Raw genomic sequence first — 20,374 nt, 5'->3', positions numbered from 1 at the left:
AGTATAAACTGAGCAGAAAACACGGCACACCGGAATGTTCTTTGAAATACACGTACATTTTATTGGTGACAGTTTGACAGTGATACCATAAATTAAAAAAAACAACTTTTATTGTGTGAAAATTGCAAGAGAATAAGACATTTAATAAACTCAACATAAAAAAAACAGACAAAACCTGTTTGCATTATCAATTAAGGACTAAAAGAATAAAGTGTACATTGTGTTGCGATCCAGAGTGGCTGAAAAGATCCTAACTACAAGCTTAGTCCTTTGAGTGGTATTTTTTTTATCTACTGTCTATTATTTTTCTAGATAGTGTTAAGCAGATAGTAATACATAATACAAGCTGGCTAGACTGCTACCTCAAATCACTTCCACTGAACACTTGGACCTCAGACTGATTGACCAGGAGTTTGACACTGCAGCCAAAGTGTCAAACGGTGTCTCACGTGCTGAGAAGAGAAAGCTAACGTCAGCTAAACATATCTTCATGTGATTTTATCATCGTTTTTAAGTATAAAGCTGCTACATAACAGTGTCGTGTGCACCATATAATACTCAAGGTTATTATGTAATTATGTAACCAAGGAGACAACAGGCTGCGGTGTTATTAAATCCTTCCACTTGATATCTATCCTTAGCAGGTACGGAGATGCAGAAGGGATAAAAGGTTATTAGGTTAGTCATCAGTAAAGTATATGAAGTGCGGCCTTGCTATAGTTACGAGCTGCCATCAGTTCTGAGTATCAACGTTAACTACATCAGTTCAGAAAGCGGCAGGGTATCACACACACACGCGCACGCACACACACACACACACACACACCACTCTCCAACACTGTGAGGTTCCTCCAGAAAACACCACCATCACCATCACCATCAGCATCGCCGCCGTCGGTTGGCGAAACCAGCAATAGCAGTCTCGTTCAGTCGTTTCCACGTCGTGACACATGCGAAACATGCATTGCAGAAAGAGTGCCAAAAACAGCGGGGCACTGAAGCTTGTGCAAGCTTTGTACATGGACGCCCGGCAGGACGAGCTTCAATTCACAGTTCAAATAAAACAGATCTGAGGAAATGGCTTTTAGAAGTGGTTAGAATTATAAGATCTTCAACAACACTACGGCACAGAGATGCTCACATGTCTCTGTGGCGGCTGTGTCGGTATCAATGGCTCAATCGTTAACATGGCCTCATTCTGCAGTCGAGCAAGCTAATGACATAAAATAAAATAAAATAAAAAATAGCTCTTCCAGTATTAATTCGATTCAGTATTTATCTATCATGATATATGATATGGGATGTTTCACGTTCAGGTCTGAAATACCTAGCTAGCTTAGGCTCTTGTGTAAAATGTAAACATTGTATGTTTCCTTGAGTTGTGACAGGATATGGCGACAGATGTGTTCAGGAAGTCCAGTCTCCATCTGAAACTGACAAACAGTAAGGAAGCGCATTGTTCTCATTCCACACAAATGAACGTTTCAGTGCAAGCCGACGTGCTGAATGATGCAAGTGTAAGATGAGCGATCACAGAAGTCTTCATTTCAGCCAGTACTGTAGATTTACTTATGGACACAGTTGGCCTAAAGGCAACAGATAATCTGACAATCACACTCTACTTTGGTCTCACCCTGAAGGACTTTGGGGGGACAGACCAAGACGGTCAGCTGGGACTGTTTCCTGGAAAGTGACCCTATGTGACCTTATATGGACACGACAGACAGATAAGAGTGCGTGGAGGCAATGACCTGCAGAAGTTTACTCTGAGGCAGACTGACACCTGTCACCAGTGGCGACAGAAAATCACTGAGACAGCATCGACCTGTGAAGGAAGCTGTCATCTTATCACACCTTCCTTCACCACGGACAGAACACAACCAAAGGTCAGTCGCTGTTATCACAGGAGAAGAGATGACTCACAGTAAGGCCTGTTCACTTTCTCCAGCATGACGTCGGATGTACATGAACACGCTGGCGACGTGTGATTCTCAGTGATTACGTCTGAGGTCACACATGTATAAAGCTAAATAGATCGTTAGGAGGGGGAGGGGAAGCTCTAAATCTTGACATCACATTTTATTCACACTAGGCACTCTGTTATTGAAGAACTAAAACTCAACTCGGTGATGGGCCTTTCTACCGCCTAATAAACTCAATGGTTCACGTTCTCTGCAGTGGGACTGTCCCGGGATCTATTTGTTTTGCTGAATATGTCATCGATCGTAATGGACTTCCTACAGAACTGCTGCTGCAGGCTGAATGGAGAGGAGGAGCCGACACATTCAGACTCGGCTGCGATAAACAGCGGACGTGTCGATCGAAATGCTTTTTTTTTTTAAAGGACAGATGCATTCGAGAGAAAAAAAGGCGACGCGCATCCCAGTCTCTCGTTTTGAATGAACAAGGCAATCGAGGCTGGTGAGGAAACAAAAAAAAAAAAGGTTGAGGGATGTTCGTGTGAAAGCATGCACACGCGCACGCACACATGCACACACGCGCACACGCGCACACGCACATCCATACTCTTGGCTCTAAAGCTGCAGAAACAATGCTAAAAATCTGTACATTATTTAAATACTGTATTTACAGAAATAAACATACTTCATTGTTTGTCTCACACCTGGCTTCAAAATATTCAAGTGATCATCAGAAGCATAAACAAATAAAGGCAACAATTAAGCACATTTGATGACTGTACTCGTCAGATTGGACTCGCAGCATGTTCCACATTCTTGGAATGTGTGGATAATCTTAAAAGACCATACTGGCAGCTTTGCATGATTTGGCCTATTGATTAGAAATAGGATACTTTACACTATCACTATGGATTAGATCAATTTCCTCTCCTCCCTTAAAATTCTGTACCTTTACGGTACCAATTGACAAGCTTCGGAACTAAGGACTGAAATACTGAAATTTGGAACCATGGGTCAATATTTCTGCAGGTTGTCTTGATTATTATTAAGTATGAAGGCCCAGCAGTGGCTGTTCTGGTGGCGACTGGCACTAAATCAGGTCTGTTCTATTGTCTGAAGTATTCATTGCCATGAGTGCAACAAAAACACAACAAGAGAACAAAATCTATCTGTTAGAAATTTGTATAAAAGCAGTGTCATCAACTCAACTCACAGAAAACAAACTATCTGTATGTAGCTGTCAGGCCGGATGTCTTTCAATCCTCATTCTGATTATTTTTTGTACTAACAACACAGGAAGCTAATGGATTTGAGCATCTTTCAGCTGAACACACTGTACTCCACCTGTCCGCAGCAGACAGACTGTCCGTCTGTACGACTGAAGAAGAAAGAGAGTGTGGAGACCAAACCGGAGCTAAACTGATAGTGATTATTATTCATCTTCAACAGGATGTTTCTCCATGTGTCCTGGGTGTGGTTATTATTTATTTGAACTAAATCAACTTCATTAGGTGGTACACGTATGTCAGTGTTGTTTCATACAGTTGTAGGATGCGGTAACATTGAGAATCACTATTACTACTGTGTTGGTGGAGGTGGTGAATCAGTCTAAAAAGAACCGGGCAGCGGTGCCATGTATTTTGCGCCTTATTAACACTGGTTGAAGGGCTTAATCATGCAAAACCACTGGGATGGCCCTTAGAGCTGTGGTGAAGTGGAGCTTGAGCTTCCATCAGAGCTGATGCTACGTTATTATGACCTTCGCAGACTTTAATCACACATTTTATGGTGCACATATTACCAAAGCGTCGTTACCGAGATAACAATGATCTGCTGCAACACCGGACAGACTGAAGCACGGAGAGATGTACGCTGAATGTGAGTGTAGGAACATTAAACCGTCAGACCGTGAGGATGCAGAGGGTAAGGTTTCCAAAGCTGTACTGTAAATATATTATGGCTCGGAAATGATCAAGCGTAGGATCTCTGAAACCTGACTGGACAAAGCTACAGCCTCAGCAGCAGGGGGGGGTTGCTATGGAGCTGGTCAGCAAATAAAGTACTGATATGAGATGAAGTGATGAATGTAACATACACCTGTTCTTTCCCTGGTCATGACACTGATTCTACAGTCCAATGTCATTCAAACTGTCTACTGCCCTTTATTATTCAGTATCACCTGCGTGGATGAGCTATGTTTCCTTTTTGATTCCCTCTTCTCCTTCTGTTACATCGGCTCTCTTCATGGCTAAATACTTAATGGCTCAGGAAGTCAATGCTGGCTTTGACGGTGCGTCCGGTGGACACGTCCACCGCCATGGCCCGGATCTCCGTGTCGCCGAACTGCATGAGCGTCTGGATCTCTCGGCGCGGCGCCGTGCTTTCCGTGCCGCTCACGTCCAGGCGGAGCGTGCCGCACTTCCTGACGCCGGACTCGCTGATGAAGCCCACCCTCTCCCTCTCGGAGCAGTAGACGTGGATGACGATGACCTGCTGGGACGGCTTGGCCGGCGTGTAGCTCCGCTTCACCGACTCGCCCAGCGCCACCGACTGGTCGGAGGCGATGAAGGTGTCGAAGACGTCGGTGCACCACCGGGTGCCGTCCTTCACCAGCAGCTTCTCCGGCGGGTGCTTGCCCTCCACGAAGCGGTTGAGGACGCCCACGCCGTACGTGAGGGGCGAGCGGCGCACCTTGATGACGCTGGGGTCCAGGCCGAACAGCACGGCGCCTTTGAGGATGGTGAGGCCGACGTCGTGCGGGATGATGATGCGGCTGCGGCCCTGCAGCATGTTCTGGACGGCGTGCTGCAGCAGGGGCGACTCGGCAAAACCTCCCACTAAGAACAGGAACTTGATGTCGCTCACCTCCGGCTTGTCAAAGAGATCGGCTGGAGGAGAAGAACAGAATCTGTGTGAGTGAAGCGGTGACTGTAGCGGTATCACAAGAAGGACAGAGTGTGGGTGATGGAGGATGACTGATCTACTTAGTGACACATCAGATATGAGCCTGCTGGTTCCACCTCCTGAGCCACAGTCTCTGCAGGATGTGGATTCACTGATCTGCACTTATGTTACCAGGTTACTCAGAGAAACCAGGTCATGTGGGTGATCTGGGGATTCATTAACATGCACTAGTTCTCTGGACACACAGTATTCATGTGTACCTGCAGGAGATCAGTGAGCAGATTTCTCCTCGTCATGTCAGACTCTAGTTACTCTTTAGGGTTTCTTCTCTCTTATTGTTTCTGAAAACTGGTTTGAACTGTGCAACAACTGTGAGTTATCAGCTGATCAGACAGGAGGCACATTGAGACAACTGAGAAACTAATCATTTATTTTAAACCTGTGTGATAGCCTGACTTTAACTACAACAACTTGCCTTTTATTAAACTGGAGATTAAAATAGTTCAGTTTGACTTGATCTAAGTTAAACAGTTCACAAGTTCAGTTCAACTGTAATGCAGGTATTGTTGCAGCAGAGTGAAGGTGCATGTAAATGCTGTTATTTGTCTGTCACACAGAGTCATTTAAGTGGCTCTAATAGCTGCTTTCTGTTTATTTTCTCTTTACCCTGTTGTAATGTTTTTTATTATATATATATATATATATATATATATATATATATATATATATATGGTATACCACAAGACAGTAGGAAAAGAAGTGAATAACTATTAACTTAACAACTATTACAAAATGTTAAGGAACCTGTAAAACAACGTGAAAGTGTTCTTTTTTTTTTTTACACACTCCCTACATGGTGAGTGGATTAGTGCCTGGTTTAGAAAGACATCACCTCTCCTCTATAAAACCATAAAATCACATCCATTCTAACATCTTCAACTCCGACTGGGTTCATTTATAACTGCCACGACTCTCTTCCTGAAACCAGATATTGTATGCTGTGTAGTTTGCATTAGTTAAAGGGATACGCCAACATGTTTTTTTTCGTGTCTTGCCTCACTCCTGAGTCCATGACCAGCAGATAGACACCATCCTTTCGACTGTGCGTGCAGTAACAAGGGAAAGCTGGCGCACCGCTAATTAGCTTAGCTCAAACACTGGAAGTGTATAGGTAGTGTTAGCCTGCCTCCTACCCGAGCCAAAATCAGCAGTCAGAAGCTGATTTCATTTTAGCTCTAAACTCTGTCACTTTATCGACATTTCAAACATTTTTAGGCGAGAAAGCAGCCGTTTAGATCAGCAGTGTGTCGTTAATTTGTCTAAATACCAGCTGTTTACAATTTTGTTCAGACGAATTTGGTGCTACTCAAGCTAGCCGTTGTGACCAACGCACTTCCGGTTACTTTCACAACATAAAACACCGCTTTTACTTTGAAATAGGAAGCTAACTTATCCTTGATGTAGCTAGCTTGAACCAAGATAAACCGTCTTTGCTTGAACCCTCCGTTTTGACCGATCTCGTCTCATTACTGCCATTTGACCACCCGTTTCCATTTAGAGTTGCTGAAGAGTGTCTCTGATGACTTTAGGTGGAGGCAGGCTAACACTACCGATACACTTCCAGCGTTTGAGCTAAGCTAATTACGGGCAATACGGGCTCTCCCTTGTTACTGCACGCACAGTCGAAGGGATGGTGTCTATCTGCTTGTCATGGACTCGGGAGTGAGACAAGACACGTAAAAAAAAAAAAAAAAATGTTGCCGTATCCCTTTAACACAAATCAGGCCACAGTGGGTCTTAAATGCGGTGTAGGAGTTTTTCTTACTATTAGACATCTTATTGATGTTGTTGCTATGGAATGCTGACAGATGTGTGTCTGTGAGTTGTCTGTGTGTTGAGGTGTTGATGATATCAGTGTGTCTTACTGAGGTGCTGGATGATGTGGTCTATGGTGGGCTTGAACAGGGAGTTCATGGCATCTGGACTCATCCTCAGCATCCCCTGTGACGACCACTTCACGAAGTCCACACTGGAGAGGAGAGAAGAGCAGTTAGAGGTGAAAAGATCAAACTGACATCACAAGGCTTACTGGTGGATGGTCTGAATGGTCCTCCTGTTTACCATGGGGCACTAACAAAGGCTTACTGCTGGAACGTTGGCTTGTTCCACATTAAATAAGAGATATTACTAATTGTGTTGGGATACTATTCCACTGGAGGACACTAAAATAAATATTTGAATCTGTCCAAACATTCTGACCATGACAGACAAAAAACATCTGAGCCAGATTATGGTATAGGCCTATAAGGTGGCTGCACAGGTGATGCTTTTTTTTTTTTTTTTTTGTACAACCAAAAGCATCTCCAGGTTGCCACGCAGGATAATGAATATGAATATGAATAATGCTTGAAACATATTACTGGAATGAATATATCCTGATAAGTCACTGAAGTGTGTGTCGCAGCCTGAAAACCTGAAGTAAAGAGCAGTGGCAGCTTAGAGGAATCATTGATTTTTTCCCTCTCTACCTCAGGCCTCTGTCTCTAGAGGCCAACAACCGTGACTCTGTCTGCAGGAGGAGCAGAGAGTCTGTAATCTCCATCTGATATGATCCCATTTATGTGATTCAGTGAAATATGTGCATGTGTGTAAGTGTGTGATGTCCACTTCAGTGTGTGATAGTGTTAATGCTGGCCCCACCAAAGGCTCTCAGCATGTGGAGACAGATGGAGTATTTCCAGTCAGGTGTCGGAGCAGCTCTGAGGCTCCAGTTTCAGCCAGACAATGAGGCTGGGCCATTAAAATCTAGACTCCAGGTCTGGGACCACAAGTCCCAGACCTCAGTCCTTTTACTACTGGCTAATGGCTGAAAGTGAAGAGTGATGTCACTGCTAATGTCCTCCCTGTCTGCTACTGACTTATTACTGCTATATGGCCTCTTCCATCAGTTTAGCCTGCTTCTGTTCATCTTATGAGCCATGTGTGAAGAAAACATGGATGTGCAAATTAATGTGTGGTGGTTACAGGATCCATGTCACCAGTACAACTGTGGAGAAACTTTACTCATGTAACGTTTAGATCCCTGTGGATCTAGATAAATGAATAGTCATGAACAGGAAGGTTGTATTGTATGTAATATGTCACATTACAATAATATGGAACCAGGTGGAGACTGTTCCTAGCTACTGAATTTAGCTGGGCTCTGGTTTAATTAAGTTATACAATACAAGAAATCTATTTATTCAGGTTTACATTAGATTACCGTACTGTTTTTACATCCCAGTAATATAATCATTTAAAGGGATAGTTTAACCTTTTTGCAAATTGGCCTATTGCTATAATCCCTATGGTCATAGCAGTAGGTTTGTTACCTTTAATTGTCGGTGCAAGCTATTTTTAGAACGACCAAGCTGAGCGGCGAGCTGCTCAGAGCTAAAGCTACGGAGGCTCATGGGATTTCTTGGTTTCCCTCATCAAACTCATCAAATACACAATCCAACAACTCCAAAACGCTCTAGTGGACAAGTTGTGACCTGCACATTCACCACACTATGAGATAATAACAGAAAGTTACGAGACAGTTGTTTTTGAGGGAAATGCGGAGACTGCTTGCTGAAAAACTGTCCCTGAAGGCAACACGCATCAGCTGTTTTGCATGAATTTACCTCTAAAACAACGTTCCTTTATTATCTCATAGCGTGGTGAATGTGCAGGTCACAACTTGTCCACCAGAGCGCTGTGGAGTTGTTGGATTGTGTATTTGATGAGTTTGATGAGGGAAACCAAGAAATCAGATTAGCCTCCGTAGTGTAGCTCTGAGCAGCTCGCCGCTTGGCTCGCACCGACACCGACAAATAAAGGTAACGAACCTACGGCTATGACTATAGGGGTTATGTACAGTGAGTCTGTACATGTGGGTTAACTTGTAAACATGTCTGTGTGCTCAGTGTGAAACTAGACCCAGGGTGTGGTTAACTTACTATAGTGAAGCTGTAATGTTCTGGCAGCATGTGCCACTGCAGAGGGCTGTGCTACACACAACAACAGTTGTTCCCTCGTCTCCAGTCTTCACACTAAGTGAGACTGATCAGGAACACAGCTCCACAAATATGAAACAGATTTCCATTTTCTCATCTTAATTTCCAAAATGACGTAGCCATACATTTTTTTCAGTCTTTTTGTGGTAGTATAATTGTTTTGTCATAATAGAGTCTGCCTCACCAAGTGTGGTGAAACACTTGAACTGGTCCTGATGTTTGATCTGAAGCCTCACTGGGAGGAGGAGGCTGTGCTCCACCCAATCTGGGATTCACTGAATTCTGCTGAATATCCTCTGGTGCATAGTGCGGGAAACTGAAGACGTTTTTGCCTCTGTACTCCAGCTGTTTCAGCATCTAGAGCTACAGATAATGGAGAACACCATTTTTTGTGTCTGGGCCCCTTTTAAAAGCTCTTGAGCTTCTCAGGGTGTCCCATTTCACATATGAAATCACTAATATTTTAATGATTTTATACCTTTTCTATACATGTGAATAAAGATGATGATGATGATGATGATGCTCCTGGAAGTTTTGGGAGTAGAGTCTGGACAAATTCAGTTGGTTTGCCTCCTTCCTTATTGTTCAGATATGCAAGTACCGTAAGCAACCTTAATACTGTTGCCTTCTCCAAGCATATTTGACGGTTCTCCTGTTCCAGAGCCTGCTCCTCAGAAACTCCACCTTCTCCACTAGTTTTTTCTTTTTTTTTGAGAGCTTGAAGTGTCTGTACGCTTGTATCAAACTCTCCCACATCAATAGCAAGTCATTCATGTCATCACCTGTAGCTCTGCTGGCAGAGTTGCTCCTGTGTTAGCATTAGCATGAGCACTAGCTGATGCTGGTGGAAGTGGCTCGATGTCTTTGGATTTTTCAGGCACATTTGAATGGGATCATAGGACAAGACAAAAAAATATCTGAGCCGACCCAGCTATACATAAGATCAGAGACTGTCAAAATCTATTTCACAATTTGACAGAGGAGCATCTGATAGCATGTCTACTCTTTGTGCTGTTTGCTAGGGCCCCCCTCATCAGTTCATCTGTAAGCTCAAGTTTGTCCCAATATAATAAACTAATTTGAAATGTCAAATTTTCAAATGTTCCTGACAGTGAAGTTGTTTGTGCAAAAACTCAAAATCTTTCCAAGAATATGTCTTATTTCTTGTCGAAATGTCTCAATTTTAGTCAAAACTAATCTCTAAGACTCATCACCTAAAAAATTAACTTATTTTTAGATCATTTTCACTTGTTTCAAACTAAGTAGAAAAATCTGCCAGTGAAAGCAAGTTTTTTGTGCTTGTAATAAGACAGAAAAACTTGCTCCATTATCAGATTTTTCAACTTATTTCAAGTGGAAAATATGCTTGAAAAAAGTAAAAAGTGTAAAAACAAGCTACTTTTTAATGTGATGAGTCTTATTTTAAGTATAATTAGATTTGTTTTGACTAGAAATAAGACAAATATTCTTGGTGAGATTTTGAGTTTTTGCAGTGTACACATTCCAACATGGTAGCTGTGTGTCTGGTCCCTGGTTTTCTGGTTGTACTCACTTGCTCTTCCGCAGGGCGTGCTCCACACTGTGGCCCCTGAACTTCTTGTAGTAGTCGATGAAGGAGAAAGGCAGGTTGATGTTGAGGGGGTTGGTTCTGTCGGGGGCTGCCGCTCTCTTCCGAGACTCAAATGCAATCATCAAGTCCACCCAGGCGGCCGGCCTCTTGATCTTAAACTGGTCGATGAAGTCCTGACCAAAGATCTTACACAGCAGCTTCTCAAACTCATAGTCGATCCCGATGGAGCCGTAGGGGCCACCTGGAAGGAAAGGGGGATTGAGACTGAGACTGACATCTACCCAAAGCAGGATGAAGGAACAATCATAGCACAACATAGCACTGACATGTGTATTTATTTCATTTCATTTATTCTCTGGGCAACAAATTGAATCGAATGCACCTGGACTAGTCCACCTTTATAATTTGGTCCAGTCCAGTTTAGTCAGACCGATACGTTGTGAACTGATGAAGCCCCTTGGATAAGAGGCGAAACGTCTTCTTAGACAAATAGTCCAGTTGCCTTCAATTCAATTTGTTGCCCAGAGATAACGATGACCTGGATGAATGAGAAAATCCATAGACATTTCTTTTATTTGTTTATTTGTAATGGGAATCTGCAAATTCATGTACAAACAAAATAATAATTTGTTGTAAATTTGCCAGATTTAGCTCAGGAGCTAATTTCCATCTGCATGCTTCCATATGCCTTGAAGGAGGCTGTCATTAGGTACAGAAACATAAGTCTTCCATGTTTTTGTGCTTTCTAGAAGCTTCTAAAGACTTCGACCGCATTAATTATGAGAAATAGTTTGTGAAATTACAAAAGAGAGAAATGTAAAACCCATATTAAATAAGGAGGTACCCTTATCTAATATGGGTTTTACATTTCTGGTACTCACATCAAACCACACAGGTGAGATGGGGGAATACTCCATCTGAACCCTTTTTAGTGACAGATGGCGTTATACAGGGTGGAATTCTGTCACCTATGTTATTTAATTTGTCTATGGATGAGCGAGTGTAGGGCTGGCTGCATGGGGGGAGAAAGGCTCATCTGTCATCTAATGTATGCTGATGCTTTAGTCATCATGTCTCCCTATTCTGGTGGTCTGTAGCAACTGCTCAGAGTCTGCTCAGATTATGGAGAACACTTTGACATGAAGTTAACATCTAAGAAGAGTGTAGTTATGATTGTAAAGTCTAAGGAGGATCAGAAGAGAAAATTCCCCTCATTCCTCTTGTCAGACAACGTATGACGGTGACATTCAGTGACTCAGTGAGTACTGTAAATTGTATGCACAAACAAATATGTTGGTACACAAATGTTATATGCGCTCTGATAATGTGCCCTATTTAACCCTTCTCTGGTGTTCAGGTCACCAGTGACCCGTTTTCAGGTTTTAAATGCATACAAGTACCACATAAATTAGTTTATAGCATCAAGGCTTTTTGACTTTGTCAGGAACCTCAATTTAAAAAAAATAAAACAAGAACATTTTTTTTCATAAAATTCTAAAATGCTCTGGTTAAAATTATGACATTTGTGGTGTTAGGGTCAATTTTGACCCAGTTATTACGATAAGAACAGTAATGAGAGTTCAAACTGAAATCATAAGTGCAAAACCAACCTTTTCATGGATAAGGAAGCCAAACAACGTAACCAAGAGATGATCAACAAATGGGATGATAAATATTTGTTTTAGTGTGTTTTACAGCTGATTTAAGACTTGGGTAACTGACCCCAACACCATCTGATAGCAGAAAGCTGACAAGAGGAAGGTTCAATTGAAGCCAAGGGGTATACTGACAAAAAAGGCCCAGGGGTCCACACCAAAAATATTAAAACCAATATTTTCATGGATAAGGAAACCTAACAACGTAACCAAGAGAAGAAAAACTAATTGAATGAAAAAAATGTTGTTAGTGTATTTTACAGCTGATTTAAAACATGGGTCAAAACTGACCCGAACACCATAGATAGCAGTAGAAAGCTCAAGCTGACACAAGACTGTAGTCCATTGTACACTTCCCACTTGTGGTGCAGCTACAGTAAGGCTAAGTTCAACAAACTACAGGTGGCTTACAACAATGGACGAGTGCCAACCAGTTGTTTTTACATAGTGGAGTTCCCACCTTAAATGCTCTACTTAGAAATATTACAGTATGTATAATTTTATGAAAGACTCCAAAAATGAAATTATTATGGCTCTGGCCATGCCTAAAGAGAACAGTACTATGTGCTTCTCTAGTTTTTGGAGGCACTGGAGAGGGTGTTTGTACTGTATGTCTTTTAGACATGGTTATTTATGGGGGGGTTTTTAAATTTATTTTTTAATCCTGTTGTCTTGTGTGTCTGTCTCTTGTAGTGTATTTTATATGGACCGATTTGAGTCTGAAATAAAGATTGATTGATTGATCATGTTATTGGTTCTCTCACCTGAGGCCTTGTAGAGCTCCTTCAGATGTCCCTCTGGAAGCCGGATCTGGTGAACAGTAAGGTCCACTGTCCCTCCACCACAGTCCACTACCACGTAACGGTCACCTGCGCAGAGAACACACAGAGATGGAGCAGTGTGTGTGCAGTGACCTATCAGCTTACTTCCTGGCTGGATTCACTGCTCTGATCTGCACACACCCCTCTTCTCTGTTACATCCCAGCAGCTCAGTGACATGATGACTGAAGAAACACACTGTCCAACACATACGAGATGACATCTGAAGAGATTACAGCTAGATGTCCCAGAAACCCACAAATATAAATGAGGATTTCTTGCTCTGGTGAAAATGAGAAGCTTTCACTTCTACACTTTCACTTCATGACTGATTCTGAACAGGGCCCAAGCCATTACACATCATCCATACACATGCTCAGCAGGTTGCAAACCAAGCTGTTGAGTCATTTCATATGTGCATTTCCGTGGATGTTAATTTGAGGTGAAATATTGGAAGTGTTGAAAGTGAGAACACCCGTAGGACATCACTTTTGTTGTGACTGATCAGTTTGCTGCTCTCTGACCCACAGCTTAGTAAAGAGGAAGTCAGTCTTGCCATCACAGCTGACAGAGGCAGTCACAAACCCAAACAAAACCCATCAAAGATCTTAGAAATAAACCTCAGGGAGCAGGGAGGTAAAGCAGAGACATGCAGGCATCTGTACTGTACATTCGTTCAAAAGACATAAAATATACACATTATTTCTGTAAAATGTTAGATTTTCTATGATCTCTAGGTTACAACATGCTCTGTGTTCTAATATCTACAGTTTGGCAGCACAGTATAGAGCAAGAGCAGTTACCGCCCTGGAAAGGAAACGGAAATCATAAGAGATGAGTAAAAGATCAAGACTCTACCTTCTTCCAGCTCCGACCAAAGCTCCCCTATGACATTTTCCACCAAAAAGGTGCGGCTCTGCCGGTTGCGACGGACATGCTCCTTGGCTGGTTGTTAACAAGAGAAAGAATGTTCTGGTGAGTGTGAGGAAGGCGTGACGCTCTGCTGTGTGAAGCTGTGTGCATGTACAAGGTGGTGTGTGAGGCAAGCAGCAGGCTGAGTTATACAGTATCACCACACCGAGAGCAAGTCTGATTCTGACCGGAGTCAAGAAGAGCTGCACTGCAATAATACATACAATCACACACAGTCTGCTGTAAAGATGAGTCAAGGCCTCAAGGACAACAACACATCATAATGCAGCACAGGCACCAACACTGATTGATCGTTCATCTGAAAAATCCCATTAGCCCCTTGAAATTCCCAATTTTAAGACGGAAGCCATTTATAACACAGGTACGTATATTGCATTTCTGAATTTTACCCATGGGACAGATTTGAAATAATTTTGCAATTTAATCCATGTTTTAGATATACACAAATTCACCCCACAAAGCTTCATTTGAACAATTTCTAATATGTCATGTGAACATTTCTGCTTGAAACACAACACACATTATAAATGATGAACCAAAAGTTGTGAAAGAGTTGACAGTCTTTTGTTTCTTGTCTCTTGTTCACTTGTCTTATGAGCTTGGAGAGCTAACTCAAGCTAGTGCTAGGCTAGTCTATTCAGGTTTAAGACTATAATCATTAGAATTAAAAACATCAATAAACAGTCTTTAGTGGTGGAATTTTCTGGGCAAATTGAATTGTAGGCAACTGGACTTGTATTTGTCTGGGAAGACGTTTCGCCTCTTATCCAAGGGACTTCATCAGTTCGTACGCAACAAGTCTCACTAGTCCGCACTAGCTAGTCTAGTAAGAGGCGAAACGTCTTCCCAGACAAATACCAAGTCCAGTTGCCTACGATTCAATTTGCCCGGAAAAGAACAATGACCTGGATGAATGAGAATATCCATAGACTTAGTGTTGCTGTTTTTTTGCTTCCACTACTAAGACTAAGAGGGGGAGGGGGGCTCGCAAACCACATCAATCTTCAATGGTGGCCTGAAACATATCAGTGGGTGTTGATGGAGGTCAGCCTGCTTGAGCTTCCTGAGGAAGTAGAGTCTCTGCGAGGCCTTTCCCGCCTGATTGGAGATGTTTCTGGTCCAGGCGAGGTCAGCTGAAATGTGGGTTTGAAGTAGTTCATCCTCTCTATCTCCTCCCTACATATGCAAAGCCCAGAGTGCACCCCCCCCCCACCCCCCCCCTCCCGCAACCTTCATCTCCTCAAGTCCATTATCATTTCTGTATTTTTTCTTGTTTAAATCCAGGTTGGTTACACCACTGTACCAGACATTGGATCTCCTCCCTGCAGGATATCTCATTGTTGTTGTCTTAGTTTTGCAATAGTGTTAGTGGGGCGAATGGGTGAGCAGTCATATGTGAAGAGGGAGCAGAGGAAGGGAGTGAGGACACACCCCCGTGGTGCTCCAGTGTTCAGGGTCAGAGTGGCTGAGGCGTGGCCTTCCAGTCTGTTTCTGAGGAAGTACAGCGTTAGTGCATAGTAAACTGCCAAAACCCACATTGGCCTTTTTTGGAACTGGTTTATGTGGAATTATTGTCCTGAATTCAGGAGTCGTTGCGATCCAGGTGTGTAAGAGAGCTGTTTGTGAGGTATGGGGACTGGTTTTGATCGAGATCATCGGGGATGGAAGCTTTTATGCAAAAGAGAACTTGTCTCTAAAAACATTTAGCAATGATGGAGGTTAGAACACCTGAGCACTAGTCCTTCAAACAGTTCGCTGTGGTTTGCTTGGGTACAGTGATAGTTTACAGACTGTTTAATTGAGAGAATGAGGATGGTGATAGCACAAGCCTTAACAATCCGTCTGGAGATCCAATCCGGTCCTACTGCTTTCCTGATGGTGACTGACCTGGTGGTACTTACTAGCATCAACTGCCTAACTTTGAGCATTGGCCATGAACAAGAACCCTCCAGGCATCCCGGTCCTGGGCCATCTTCTCCAACTGCCACCATGTTTGGCCAGACCTCTTCACATCTGCATCCAGGTCAGGGCGCCAGGTGTTTCTTGGTCTTTTGACTTTTCCCTTGTGAATTCCAGAAGATGGCATGACTTGTAATGTTTGATGCAGGTTTGCAAAGGGTATGACCAACCAAACTCCAGCGTCTTTGGAGGATCTCTACCTCTACAGGCTACCTCCTAGGTTCAGCCAGCGTATTCTAAGGATTCATCTGAGGAACTTGTGGATAAATGACGAGACTGAACAAGACTCTCCTCATGGTTGTGTTGGAGCTTCATTGGGTGGTCCCTCTCTGGTGGTGCAGGCTGGATGTTGTAGTGTTTGTTTTGTTGGTTAAAACAAGTGAAGAACTCATTTAGGGAATCAGGAGGAGTGTCGTTTGTGGGTCTCGAGGCTTCTCGGTTGTCTTAGTAGACAGTGATGGTTTTTATCTCCTGCCACACTGAGTGGGAGTCATTGTTGTTGAAGTGCTCCTCTATGTGTTGTTTGGATCTGCACTGGGCCTCCCTGATCCCCCTCCTCAGTCTCTTCTGTGCTTCTTTGTTTTTCTGCAGGGTCCCAGAGTTAAAGGCAGGGTCTGCACTTCCCCTTTAAGCCACAGTTTCTGATTTGTACACTTTGATAGTGCACTAAATCTTTCCTTCAAAACTGTTCAACACCTGAATTATTCACATGAGAAAATAGTGGATGAACTTCTTACAAATCGATACCAGTCATTTAGAATTTTTCAGTGGCTTACATGTTTTATAAGAACAGCAGTAGGCTACCCCTGGAGGATTTTGCCAAGTTTATCATTAGTATCCACAAATAAAACACTTCCCTGAAATATGCAGCTCTCTGTTGAACCCTGGTCCAGACCCTGGCAGGTTCAAGAACCCCACTCTGTTTTATCAAAGTTTTATTTGACCTCTGAAATAAAACATCTGACTCTCTAAAAAAGGCAACATGACATAATATATAACAATACAGGATATTAATAACTCCTCAGGTTCAGATGACTTGGATAGTTTTTAACCTTAAATGACATGAGGATAAACAAACTGACTAAAAATGACTTAAGAGAGAATGGTGTTGTAAGTTCTCTCCCATCAACAGGCTGTAGTACAGTAAGGTCGGCTGACCTGAGGTCAGCTGGCTGATAACAGGAAGACCTGCCAGAAAGACATTTCCTTTGACACAGAGGAAACAATTAAGATGGAACAAAAAGGTCCCATCTCACACAGAGGGCATGAGAGAGGTTTCCACTCAACATGACATCACACTGATCATCCAACAACATGACATCAACACAGCCAGCCCATCATCTGACCCAAGAGATGAGTGCTGCCTTCAATCTGTTTCTGTTATAATGTAATACAATCCTGATCTCTGTCTGTTCATAAGTGATTACATTAGAAACATGATGTAGACTTAAGTAGCTCTGCTGTTTAGACACTGTTGGATCAGATGAATAAGCTGCTGAATGAGATATTAGAGCAGTGGAAAAGAGAAAACAAACCAAATCAACACCGAATGAATGAAGTAAAAGGAGGAGAAAAAGGTGCAGTGTGGGTTGGAGATGTAATGAGACAGTAAAACCTAGATGTCTCTGACATGACTGCATCCAGTGGCTCAGAGCTCATTACAAAAGCATAATTAATATTTTATCTTAGTTATTCAGCTCTGGTTCGTGGTTTTGGTTCAAAGCTCTGGAGGTAACACTGTGGAATTCACTTCTCCCTGATTAATATTAAAATTATGATCATTATCCAGTGTGGAACTGTTTTATCTCCCCAGCTCTGCAGATGCAGTGGAAATGAACACAGAGATTATTATGTAGTTATTGTACTGGTCTGTTCTCATATGATTGAAGATCTTCATTAACTACTCAACTACCACCAGGTCCTGAAATCTTCCTCACTAGGTCCACTGTGACTACACATACAGTATCTTTGCAACATATAGTAGTGAAACATTACCACAGATGGTTTGGAACACCTATTCTATCAATGTTTCACACCCGGTGAAGCTTTGTCTTGAGTTGTTCCTCTTCCTGATCTGAAGGACACAATCCATCTTAGATATAACAACACGTCTTGTGGGTCAATGAAGCAGGGAAGGAAAATCTGGTTTTAAAGCTGACAAAAGAAAATGTTCATTAATCGGATACAAATGAATGAATGGATTAATAGAGACATTTTTTAAAATCTCTAACTACAGATTAAATGTGGATTATTCTGGTTTTAATAACCAGGACCCATGATTTATAAAGCCATCAGAAAAAAGGACTACAGGCTCTGTCTCTTCTCTCTAAGGCAACACTGACCAGTTTTACAGTTTCTGCCTCTGAACTGATCTTTTTCTACACTTCCTGTTCATTACACTTGTTTTTACAGTCTGAACCTAGAGCCCTCAGGTCTGGTGGCCGTGGCCTTTTAATTTAACACGAACCCACAGAGAGACATCCTGTCCTCTCATTACTTTGACTCCCTCAAGACCTGAGGGCAGCAAACTCAACTCGCCCACCGTCTCAGTCTGGCTTTTACTTCAACCTTACAGTATAGGCTATGTGTGATAAGAGTTCCCTCCTGAACACATCTGCGTGCAACTAATTGCTTCTATTCTCATAGCCCAACCTAACTGCAAAATGAAGAGTAAAACATGATGGCCAGGGCCAGGGCGGTGTCATCGCATAAATGCATCACATTTAATTACAAATTTTCGCATATTGATGATGCATTCAATTTATAAATTATGATGCATTGCTCTCCTCTACACAAAAGTAGATAAACTACTTTTCTAAGTAAAAAGTATCGGTATCAGTAATACTGGCCCTTTATTTATTTGGTATTGGATCGATACCAAATTTTGCAGTATTGCCCACCCCTAGTAAGGATATCGTAAGTGGGTGGGGAAATATGACTCAATAGCACCACCAAGACTTTTTATTGGTGGTACTCCACATTGGGGACCTCATACTTTAACTCAAACTCTAAATCACAAAAACAGAGCCAAAATTGCACATTCATATCAAAATGTCGACCTCGTGTTTGTGTTAGATTATGGCTGCATGAGACATTTTAGTGCATCTTGGCAGGTTCTGTGGACCTACTGATTTGTGTTCAGCTGCTACAAAGAATCGACTTTATTATACATCTTTGGTCAACCTCAGTTTAAGACCTTTGTGATGTTGTTGTGTGTTAAAGTGAAAGCTTTACTTTTCGTTGTGTCCGTAGCAATGCAGCAATTGGCCCCGGTTCGATTCCCGCTTTCTTTACTGCATGTCATTCCCCCTCTCTCTGCCTCCCCATTTCCCATCTCTCTCCACTATGCTATCAAATAAAGGCAAAAACTGTTTGAGCTGAAGCATACGTGGTCTTTTTTGTTTATTTTACAAAGAAGGTTGTGTTTCGTAATTGATCGACCGACTGGTTGTGTAAAGCTAACAATTTACTACATTTATATACAGTATGTGATTGAAAAAACACACTCCTAGTGCTGCCCTGCTTTAAAATCAGGAATCTCACCATAATTTAAAACACAGAGAAAGTCTGTCATAAAACTGCTGATGCAAATAATGTGAACTTCCTATGTGTGGGACAGAATATAAAACAAAAAAGGAGTGAGGGTTTGAAGGAAAAGAAAAAAGTCAATGAGCCTTTAAACGACTTTGAAAGAAAAAAATGTTTCCAGTGACATGAAGACACAACATTCAGTTTGTTACAGTGACGCTGCTGCAGGGGAAGAGGAACTCCACATTGAGTGCAGCATTAGTGGTGAAGACTGTGCAGAGTCAGAGGAGATAAACACTGGGAGAGTGACATGAAGCTGTCACCACTTCATGCTGATGTTGATGTTGATAGGACCTACCTTGGGTCATTCCGCTCCCCACATTTTCCGTGGGGTTGAAGCCGTTCTGGGAGGTCTGGGTCCCCAGGTCCACCATCTGGTGGAGGCGGAGCTTGCGGCAGTAGATCGACGCCGCTTCGGGCTCCAAGGAGATGATCAGCTGCTCTGGGTTTTCCCGGGACACCAGGCCAGACTACATAGGGGAGGGAAAGTTGTTTACAGCGTCTCTCCAACATAACTGTCATGATTGTGACATAACCGTAATGCTGTGTTGTCTTGTTTCTACAAGACAAGAACCTGCTGGACAGGCGTTCATGTAAAACTGCTTTATTCAGTGTTTTAACGGTTAGAATCACAGCATCTGATTCCCAAAACCACTGCCAGTGAAGAAATCCAAACTGGGAGGCGCTGGGAAAAGAACAACTCCCAAGAAGCCATGCTATTTCATGACATCACCCGATACTGTCTTTTCATGTTGTTTTGATTGAGAGACCAGCAGATGCAGAAGTTGGAGACTCTACAGTAGGGATGTCACGATTGTAGAATTTCTTGGTAGGATTATTGTCAGAGAAATAATCATGGTATTACAATTATCACAATTATTATGCATTAATTAATTTCACAACACTGTGTATGTGTAAAATCAAATATAGTCTAAATAATTGCAATGCTAATTATTTACACAAACATTAATAAAGGACCAATTATATTCC

At 42.4% G+C, this 20,374-nt stretch overlaps 1 protein-coding gene across 1 annotated transcript in view; it reads right to left on the bottom strand.

Annotated features, from left to right (window-relative positions):
* Positions 1-2,198: 2,198 nt before the first annotated feature.
* Positions 2,199-20,374, bottom strand: part of hspa12a (heat shock protein 12A) — a 50,147-nt gene continuing 31,971 nt past the window's right edge. The window contains exons 7-12 of the mRNA XM_083988470.1: positions 19,683-19,854; positions 13,763-13,849; positions 12,850-12,954; positions 10,413-10,671; positions 6,749-6,852; positions 2,199-4,807 (exon numbers count right to left, since the gene is read on the bottom strand). Of these exons, the coding sequence (XP_083844596.1) occupies positions 4,176-4,807; positions 6,749-6,852; positions 10,413-10,671; positions 12,850-12,954; positions 13,763-13,849; positions 19,683-19,854 (1,359 nt within the window). The 3' untranslated portion in view covers positions 2,199-4,175. The remainder of the gene's footprint in view (positions 4,808-6,748; positions 6,853-10,412; positions 10,672-12,849; positions 12,955-13,762; positions 13,850-19,682; positions 19,855-20,374) is intronic.

This window comes from Trachurus trachurus, assembly GCF_905171665.1.
Source record: "Trachurus trachurus genome assembly, chromosome: 15".
NCBI lineage: Eukaryota > Metazoa > Chordata > Actinopteri > Carangiformes > Carangidae > Trachurus > Trachurus trachurus.
The sequence above is the reverse complement of the archived record's forward strand: the minus strand, read 5'-3'. Positions and strand labels throughout refer to the sequence as shown.